Below are 10,138 nucleotides of genomic sequence, written 5' to 3'. Positions count from 1 at the left end.
ATACAGATTCATCTTGAATAGATTGATAGCATTAGTGGTCTCAGTTTTTCACTCTTCCATATATCCATGCCCATTCACATTTAATATTGTAGTACCCTCCCACTCTCACTTAAGACCTGCATATCTTATTTGCTTTAGCTGATGAAAAGTTAGCATAAGCGACAGTGCACCAATTCAAAAACCAGGCATTGAGAAATATTTATGTCTTCTCATCCCTGTTATCAAATTCAGACTTAAACAGAAGAAAGTAGGGAAAACCACTAAACCATTCAGGTGGAAGTGACAAACAGATTCAAAGGGTTATATCTGATAGACAAAGTGCCTGAAGAACTATGGATGGAGGTTTGTGACATTCACAGGATGCAGTGATCAAGATCATCTCCAAAAAAATAAAGAAAGAAAATAAACAAAAAAAGAAATGCAGAAAGGCAAAATGGTTGTCTGAGGAGGCCTTACAAATAGCTGAGAAAAGAAGAGAAATGAAAGGAAATGGAGAAAAGGAAAGCTATATCCATCTGAATGCAGAGTTACAAAGAATAGCAAGGAGAGATAAGAAAGCCTTCTTCAGGGATCAATGCAAAGAAATAGAGCAAAAGAATAGAATGGGAAAGACTACAGATTCCCTTCAAGAAAATGAGAGATACCAAGGGAACATTTCATGCAAAGATGGGCACAATAAAGGACATAAATGTTATGGACCTAGCAGAAGAGATTAAGAAGAAGTGACAAGAATACAAGGAAGAACGATACAAAAAACATCTTCATGACCCAGATAACCATGATGGTGTGATCACTCACCTAGAGCCAGACATCCTGGAATGCAAAGTCAAGTGGGGCTTAGGAAGCATCACTAAGAGCAAAGCTAGTGGAGGAGATGGAATTCCAGCCGAGCTATTTCAAATCCTAAAAGATGATGCTATGACAGTTCTGCACTCAATATGTCAACAAATTTGGAAAACTCAGCAGTAGCCACAGGACTGGAATAGGTCAGTTTTCATTGGAGTTCCAAAGAAAGACAACACCAAAGAATGTTCACACTACCACACAATTGCACTCATCTCTCATCTCACATGCTAGGAAAGTAATGATCAAAATTCTCCAAGCCAGGCTTCAAGAGTATGTGAACCAAGAACTTCCAGATGTCCAAGCTGGATTTAGAAAAGGCAGAGGAACCAGAGATCAAATTGTCAACATCTGCGGGATCATAGAAAAAGCAAGAGAGTTCCAGAAAAGCATCTACATTTGCTTTATTAACTATGCCAAAGCCTTTGACTGTGTGGATCACAACAAATTGTGGAAAATTCTGAAAGAGATGGGAATATCAGGTCACCTTACCTACCTCCTGAGAAATCTGTATGCAGGTCAGGAAGCAACTATTAGAACTGTACATGGAACAACGAACTGGTTCAAAATTGGGAAAGGAGTATGTCAAGGCTGTATATTGTCACCCTGCTTGTTTAACTTATATGCAGAGTACATCATGTGAAATGCCTGGCTGGATGAAGCACAAGGTGGAATCAAGATTTCCAGGGGAAATGTCAATAACCTCAGATATACAGATAACACCACCTTTATGGCAGAAACCTAAAAGGAACTAAAGAGTCTCTTGATGACAGTGAAAGAAGAGAGTGAAAAAGCTGGCTTAAAATTCATTCAAAAAACAAAGATCATGTCATCCGGTCCCATCACTTCATGGCAAATAGATGGGAAACAATGGAAACAGTGACAGACTTTGTTTTCTTTGTCTCCAAATTCACTGCAGACAGTGACTGAGGCCATGAAATTAGAAGACACTTTCTCCTTGGAAGAAAAATTATGACCAACCTAGACAGCAGAGCCATTACTTTGCCTACAAATGTCTGTCTAGTCAAAGCTATATTTTTTCCAGTGATTTTGTGTGGATGTGAGATTTGGACCACAAAGAAGCCTGAGCATTGAAGAATTGATGCTTTTGAACTGTGGTGTTGGAGAAGACTCTTGAGAATCCCTTGGACTGCAAGGAGATAAAACCAGTCAATCCTAAAGGAAATCAGTCCTGAATATTCATTGGAATGATTGATCCTGAATTTGAAGCTCCCATATTTTGGCTCTCTGATGCCAAGAAGTAAATCATTGGAAAAGACCTTGATGCTGGGAAAAAATGAAGAAAGGAGAAGAAGGGTACAACAGAGGATGAGATGGTTGTATGACATCACCGACTTGATGGACATGAGTTTTAGCAAGCTCCGGGAGTTAGTGATGGACAGGGAAGCCTGCCATTCTGTAGTCCATGGGTTCGCAAAGAGTCAGACATGAGTGAGTGACTGAACTGAACTTAACTGATCCTTGTTACCAATCCAGAACAATTCCAGACATAATTGGTAGAAGCTCAGATGACCTGCTGATATTTGAATGCAAAGTAAATGCTTATTGTTATATGACATTGAGATTCTGTGATTTTTATGCAGCATTAATGTGGCAGGACCTGACTGATAAACTCCTCAATCCAATATTACATAGATTCTGTTCATTCTAGTGCCTATCATCCCACTGATTCATTTCTGACCTTTAAAATGTTCTAACTGGTCTCCCTATTTCTAGGCTTTCCCTCCTCCAGCCAAACCTCCACACTGCTTCCATAATTGTCATTCAAAACAAAACAAAACCCCCAATAATCATGTTACTATCCTGTTTAAAATTCTTCTATATGTCTCCATTGCCTTCAGGAAAAGATCCAAACCCATCTAATCCTCACTTTTCAGGCTTCCTTTCTTTTTCATGTTTTTATTTTATTTTTTTATTTTTTGTTATTTTCTTGGCTAATTACTTTACAATATTGTAGTGGTTTTTGTCACACATTGACATGAATCAGCCATGGATTTACATGTATTCCCCATTCCGATCCCCCCTCCCACCTCCCTCTCCACCTGATTCAGGCTTCCTTTCTATGCTACTTTAACCTTTAAAATCTCATCTACTCTGTCCTCCCTGGCATCCTCCAATTACAATGCTCAAACTTTTTCTGTACTTTAAAGACTATATACCATTATTCTTCCCTCTGTCCCCTTTACTTTCTTCATTTGGATAATATTCACTGTCAGTTTTCTAGGTGAACTCAAATATCAGCTTTTCTGTGCAGCCTTCCCTGATTCCCTTCACTTCTTCTCAGATGAAGATATCATGCCTCTCCTTTGTGCTTACGTGAGAAGCTGTTTAGCTCACATTTCCTTTAGCCTTGGGTTATAATTAGTTCCTTAAGTAGTCACCTTCTACACTCCCTGGGAACTTCCTCATGTTATTTTTTCCCCAGTCCCCTTCCTCACTCCCACAACCTCCCCATATCTAACACAGAACCTCGAACAGAATAAGTAATGTGTGTTGCAAAGAAAGAATACTCTAAGTTTAAGCCCTTAATGATAGACCTTTAAGGTATTATATTAGGGGCAGTACAGTCAGTTCAGTTCAGTCGCTCAGTCATGTCCGACTCTTTGCGACCCCATGGACTGCAGCATGCCAGGCTTCCCTGTCCATCACCAACTCCTGGAGTTTACTCAAACTCATGTCCATTGAGTCAGTGATGCCATCCAACCATCTCATCCTCTGTCGTCCCCTTCTCCTCCCGCCTTCAATCTTTCCCAGCATCAGGGTCTTTTCCTATGAGTCAGCTCTTCACATCAGGTGGTCAAAGGATTGAAGTTTCAGCTTCAACATCAGTCCTTCCAATGAATATTCAGGACTGATTTCCTTTAGGATGGACTGGTTTCATCCCCTTGCAGTCCAAAGGACTCTCAAGAGTCTTCTCCAACACCACAGTACAAAAGCATCAATTCTTCAGTGCTCAGCTTTCTTTATAGTCCAACCTCACACTATCTTCCCTTCCCTGCCTTCACATTTCCAACCATAAATATCCACAAATAAGAAAGTAATTGGGGTAATGAGCGCTCCTTTTGAAAGTTATATAACACCTGGGAGCAGGGAAGAGTCTTCATTAGTGTGGAGCCTAGGTTTTTCCTCTCATGTATCTACCTGAGATAAATTAACAAGCACTTTGCTGTATAAAGGAATTGAGCAATGATGTTGTATAGATTTTTATGGGATGCACATTCCAGCTGTAAGGTATGCCAGTCAGATAGATCCATGGTAGGGTAGAATGGAGTTGGGACTAAGTATAGTGACTCTGAAACACACGTAACAGAAGGGAGAGTAACCAGAGGGTACTGAGGAGGTCAAGAGAGGAGAAGAGAAGTGAAGAGAGATGAGACAAGGAGATGAGTAATAAAAAAACAAAGGCTGGAGTCTATAGCAATTTTTCCATGTGCCTCTGGCCTACAAGCATTTGTTCTGCAGCAATCTTAGTACATGAAGACCATGATCCCTCACAGAATTGCCTTTAGAGTAAACACACAGACTGTGGGTGGTCTGCCTACTAAGCCCCTGGTGCCAGATATCTTCAGCCTTTGCTTCCATCTCCAACTTTATGCTTCAAGAAGTTTCCAAATACTTCTTAGTCTGTGTATCAATTTCCCAGCTTACCACTGACTCTCTGTGTGACCTTGGGTGGATACTTTCTTCTCTTTAGGCTTCTGGGTCTCCATTTATGAGACCCAGAGTTGTGAGTTGGGGTTGATACAATGATTTAAAAGGATTTGGCTCAAGGATACTGTGTATCTATGATTCCATAATGGTAAGGTCTGTTTATGAATGTGAGTGAGTATGTATGTATATGAATTTGGACATATCTCTGCCCCTTGAATGTTATTTAAGTTAAAAAATGGGGAGGCCGGCGCTGGGGGCTGGGATCGCCGAAGCTCCGTGGGGAGGGTTGGGCGCAGTCTGAGCGCCGGGTGGTTTCCGAACAGGTTCCCGAGGGAGGCAGCCGCGAGGTTCCAAGCCGCCGGCCTGCGTGCGTTCGGGCCGCTCCAGGTGTGAGTCGACGTCGCCCTGTGGCCTGCCTCCGCCCCCGGCCCTCCCCGGGGAGCCGCCTCGGGTCTCCGCCATGGCGTCCACCCCGACCAACCTGCAGAAAGCCATAGATCTTGCCAGCAAAGCGGCCCAGGAGGATAAGGCCGGGAACTACGAGGAAGCCCTTCAGCTCTACCAGCATGCTGTCCAGTATTTTCTCCATGTGGTTAAATATGAAGCACAAGGTGATAAAGCCAAGCAAAGTATCAGGGCGAAGTGTACGGAGTATCTTGACAGAGCAGAGAAGCTGAAGGAGTACCTGAAGAAGAGAGAGAAGAAGCCCCAGAAGCCGGTGAAGGAGGGGCAGCCGGACCCCGCCGACGAGAAGGGGAATGACAGTGATGGGGAAGGAGAATCTGATGATCCCGAAAAAAAGAAACTGCAGAATCAACTTCAAGGTGCCATTGTTATGGAGCGACCCAATGTGAAGTGGAGCGATGTTGCTGGTCTGGAAGGAGCTAAAGAAGCTCTGAAAGAGGCCGTGATATTGCCTATCAAGTTTCCTCATCTCTTTACAGGCAAGAGAACGCCTTGGAGGGGAATCCTGTTATTTGGGCCACCTGGAACAGGAAAATCCTATTTGGCCAAAGCTGTAGCCACAGAAGCAAACAACTCAACGTTTTTCTCAATATCTTCCTCTGACCTTGTTTCTAAGTGGCTGGGTGAAAGTGAAAAGCTAGTTAAGAACTTATTCCAACTTGCCAGAGAGAATAAACCTTCGATTATCTTCATTGATGAAATCGATTCTCTGTGTGGTTCAAGAAGTGAAAATGAAAGTGAAGCTGCAAGAAGAATTAAGACAGAATTCCTAGTTCAGATGCAAGGGGTTGGCGTGGACAATGATGGAATTTTGGTTCTGGGAGCTACAAACATACCCTGGGTTCTGGATTCTGCCATTAGGCGAAGGTTTGAGAAACGAATTTACATTCCTTTGCCTGAGGCCCATGCCCGAGCAGCAATGTTTAAACTGCACTTGGGGGCCACTCAGAACAGTCTGACAGAAGCAGACTTCCGGGACCTTGGAAAGAAAACTGAGGGCTATTCAGGGGCGGACATAAGTATCATTGTACGGGACGCACTCATGCAGCCAGTTAGGAAAGTACAGTCAGCTACTCATTTTAAAAAGGTTCGCGGACCTTCACGAGCTGATCCTAACAACATAGTAGATGACCTGCTAACGCCCTGCTCTCCAGGCGACCCTGGTGCCATTGAGATGACGTGGATGGATGTCCCTGGGGATAAACTTTTGGAGCCAGTTGTTTGCATGTCGGACATGTTACGGTCACTGTCCAGCACAAAGCCCACAGTCAATGAACACGACTTGTTGAAGCTAAAGAAGTTTACAGAAGATTTTGGCCAAGAAGGCTAGACCAAAGACAGCAAGGAAGACGTTTACCATGTGTGTTCTCTCTTTCATAGGCAGTTTTGCTTTTCCTGGATGGCAGTCAGATTATTTCTGATAAAACTCTTTTACCACAGGAGAATAGAGATCTCACTTCAGCATTCCTTTAAGTTTTATTTGTACTTTTGCTCCATTTCCAATTAAATCCTCCTGTTAACAAAAATTATAAAGTAATGGGCCATAAGAAAATGAGTGATATACAAAAACAGGGAAAAAACCAAAATGAGTGATATATAAATAGCAGAAAAATAGAAATTACCCAGTAAAAAGAAAATTAAAATTGATTGACATACAAATATTTTAAATTGTTAGGAAGAGTGGTCTTTGCAAAGAGCATTCTTTTTTTTTTCCCAACTAAAATGAAATGGGGCTTATTTCATATTTTGGAAAAAAAAATCTTAAGCATCATTCTTGTCAAAGTAAGATTTATTTGCTTTACTAAAAAAATGTTAAATGCTTTACTCTCAGGGATGGGCAGTAAAACAGCAGAGAACATGTGATCAGGCTTCAAAGCTTCTTAACTGTGTTGTAGCCAAGGGTCTGATTGATTTTCGATAGGTTGACTTTTTCTCTCCATGTAGATTTAAATAGTTTCTATAAAAGTCGCAGGCTTTTTTATATTTACCTAAGTAATACCTTTCACTGTGCAATCTTTAGAGAATGACTCTCTCAGTTCGGCATTGTCTTTATTTTGAAGAAGAAAATTGTGTCTTTCAATGTCTTTTTGTAGCAAGATTGACCAAAACAGGTGGTCAATAAATATGTACTTTTTAAATAATTCTGTCATGAAATACTGTATGGGAACCTTTACTTAAAGGAACAAACGGCCTCCCTTTGGATTATGGAAAGTTTCTTGTCTGTGATATCGGGGTGTGTGTGTATATATATATATAAATTTTTTAAATATAGGAAAGCTAGAGTCTTGTCTTTGACCTTTTAAGTTCAGGGAACAGCTTGTCCTGACCACACATATGTTATCAGTGTAATGTTTCATGAAGCTTTAGAAATGAGCTTGTAGTCTCCTTAAATAATAAAATGCAAACATAATTTTACGTTGTTTTAATGCCCTCAAGTAAATAATCTGAGGGGTGTGTTACACACCTGAGCACCAACACTAAGTTGTGCCTTGTACATTTGCAGTGGCCTCTCCTTGCAGAGTATTATTAAGTCGGCTAGAATGAGGTGGTGTTCCTTAATTTACTATAAAGTTCTGCTTTGCAAATGCTATAGAATAACTTGCATTTTAAAGTCTTTTTGCACATTTTACATATTATGCTATATGGTTGCCTTGGGGTTTTCTGTACAGATTGTTTTTGTTGATATTAAATGGAAATCATAGGCCCAAAATACGCTGTTCTTACATGAAGTAAATGGATATAACCTACAAAAAAAAAAATGGGTATATTTCATCCAAATGATCTCTTAAGGCCCTTCTAGGTTTTGAGTATCATAATCCCACAGTTCTGCAGGCCAAGCCATTTCCCTTAAGTCAGATCCTAGGGCTTCTCCTATATTTTTTAAAAAATATATTTATTTTCCTCCTATACATTTTCCCTTGTAGCTCAAGGATGCTTCCCCTCTTGCAACTCCCAGTAACATGATTTCCAGACCCTGCCCTAGATCTGGGGAGCTGCATTCTCCTCTGGCCACACCACTCTCACCTCCAAAGAACTATAAAAATGTCAGCTGCTTAGAGCAGTCTCCCACTACTAATACGTTTTTTCCAGTTGTCTTGAGAAACTAAATTATTCTCCAAATAAACTCCACTTAGGTTTATAATAAATGTGATTTAAGTGAAAAAAAATTATCACTCTCTTAGGCTGAGAAAACCACTCCAATCTCTCCAGGGAAGAGATGCCTTCATTAACCAGGGCCTCTCCCAGACTCTTCAAGGCAAGGACTTCACCCTGGGGGTTGCACTCAGAGAAATACAAAGGCTGTTGCACTGGAGTGAGCTCACAACTAGTCCCAGCCCTCCTGGGGGACACAGACATTCAGGGCCCATTGAGCCCTCAATGGGATCATCCTAGACAGCTCCCTGCCTTCACACTGAGCAGCCTTTCATCCAAGCCAGACAGTTGAGAGAAATATCTCCTACTTGTAAGGATATTTAGTCAAGGCTATGGTTTTTCCAGTGGTCATGTATGGATGTGAGAGTTGGACTATAAAGAGGACTGAGTACAGAAGAATTGATGCTTTTGAACTGTGGTGTTGGAGAAGACTCTTGAGAGTCACTTGGACTGCAAGGAGATCCAACCAGTCCATCCTAAGGGAAACTGGTCCTGGGTGTTCATTGAAAGGACTGATGTTAAAGCTGAAACTCCAGTATTTTGGCCACCTGATGCGAAGAGCTGACTCATTTGAAAAGACCCTGATGTTGGGAAAGATTGAAGGCAGAAGGAGAAGGGGATGACAGAGGATGAGATGGTTGGATGGCATCACCTACTTAGTGGACATGAGTTTGGGTAAACTCTGGGAGTTGGTGATGGACAGGGATGCCTGGCATGCTGCAGTTCATGGAGTCATGAAGAGTCAGACATGACTGAGTGACTGAACTGAACTGAACTTGGATATCTCACTACACTATTTATGCCACAATTTAAATATCTGTAAGGATTCTTAAAGATCATCAGATCTAACTGCCTTATTGAAGAGATGGGGAGACTGAGGCCTAGGGGGTGGGGAAAGGACTTGCTTAAGGTCACGTGGTCAATCAGTGGCAAAGCTAGAATCTTCTCAACCTGTGGAAGAGCAACAATCACATAGTAGCTTGATTTTTTTAAGATTTCCCTACCACATTCTTTACACCTTATCAACCAGTGCTCTAGTCTAAATCATCCTTGTCAGTTTTTGTTTTTTTATGAGTCCCCAATTTTTGGATGCAAGGGAAACTATCAGATAGTGGGACCTACACCTTTCTACAGTCTGGCACAAAGCGTTTACCAGCCACACCTGATTATGCTTGGGACCTTGGTTATCTAACAGCATAACCATGTTATGAGCCCCTGGCATTTTTTAATGACTGCTCTTGCTGTATTCCCAGCCCCTTTATCCAAAACCAAGGACAGCTGTCCCCATCTTTCCCACAGACAGGAGCTGCTAGCACCCAAGACATTTCTGCTTCTCCCTAAGAAACACCTCTAAGAGCATGCTCCACAGAAGAAAATGGAATGGAATTTTTCAACTCTGGAAAACTTGGCGACTTAGCACTTTTCCATCCCAACTTCTGTTCTCCTCAGAACCCACCCTTACAACCAGTCCCCTATGCTGATAGTTAGCCTAGTGCATTCTAGAACCATTTTGTTGTTCAGTCGCTCAGTTGTGTCTGACTCTTTGCGACCCCATGAACTACAGCACCCCATGCTTCCCCATCCTTCACTATTTCCCAGAGTTTGCTCAAACTCATGTCCATAGAGTCAGTGATGCCATCCAACCATCTCATCCTCTATCATCCCTTTCTCCTCCTGCCTTCAATCTTTCCCAGCATCAGGGTCTTTTTCAATGAGTTGGCTCTGTGCATCAGGTGGCCAAAGTATTGGAGCTTCAGCTTCAGCATCAGTCCTTTCAATGAATATTCAGGATTGATTCCCTTTAGGATTGACTGATTTGATCTCCTTGCTGTCCAAGGGACTAGCTCCATGTATCATCATAAACAAAACAGGAGGCCTGGCGATACATTTTAGGACAGTGTGAAAGAGGGACTTATAAACTCTGTCACTGGAAAGTCTAGGGCACACGGAGAATATGATTCCCATTGCTGCATTCTTTATTCATTCATCTATCACTAGTTCATTT

The 10,138-nt window shown here is 41.8% G+C and overlaps 1 protein-coding gene across 1 annotated transcript; it reads left to right on the top strand.

Moving 5' to 3' along the window:
• Positions 1-4,799: 4,799 nt before the first annotated feature.
• Positions 4,800-7,739, top strand: LOC122434805 (vacuolar protein sorting-associated protein 4B-like). Its single transcript, XM_043458525.1, has one exon. The coding sequence runs from the start codon at positions 4,976-4,978 to the stop codon at positions 6,308-6,310; it is 1,335 nt and encodes a 444-aa protein (XP_043314460.1). The 5' UTR covers positions 4,800-4,975; the 3' UTR covers positions 6,311-7,739.
• Positions 7,740-10,138: the final 2,399 nt, after the last annotated feature.

The sequence above is a fragment of the Cervus canadensis genome, chromosome X (assembly GCF_019320065.1).
Source record: "Cervus canadensis isolate Bull #8, Minnesota chromosome X, ASM1932006v1, whole genome shotgun sequence".
Taxonomy (NCBI): domain Eukaryota; kingdom Metazoa; phylum Chordata; class Mammalia; order Artiodactyla; family Cervidae; genus Cervus; species Cervus canadensis.
The sequence above is the reverse complement of the archived record's forward strand: the minus strand, read 5'-3'. Positions and strand labels throughout refer to the sequence as shown.

Coding starts and splice junctions, on each gene's coding strand:
- LOC122434805 (XM_043458525.1), top strand. CDS start 4,976: ATGGCGTCCACCCCGACCAACCTGCAGAAAGCCATAGATCTTGCCAGC.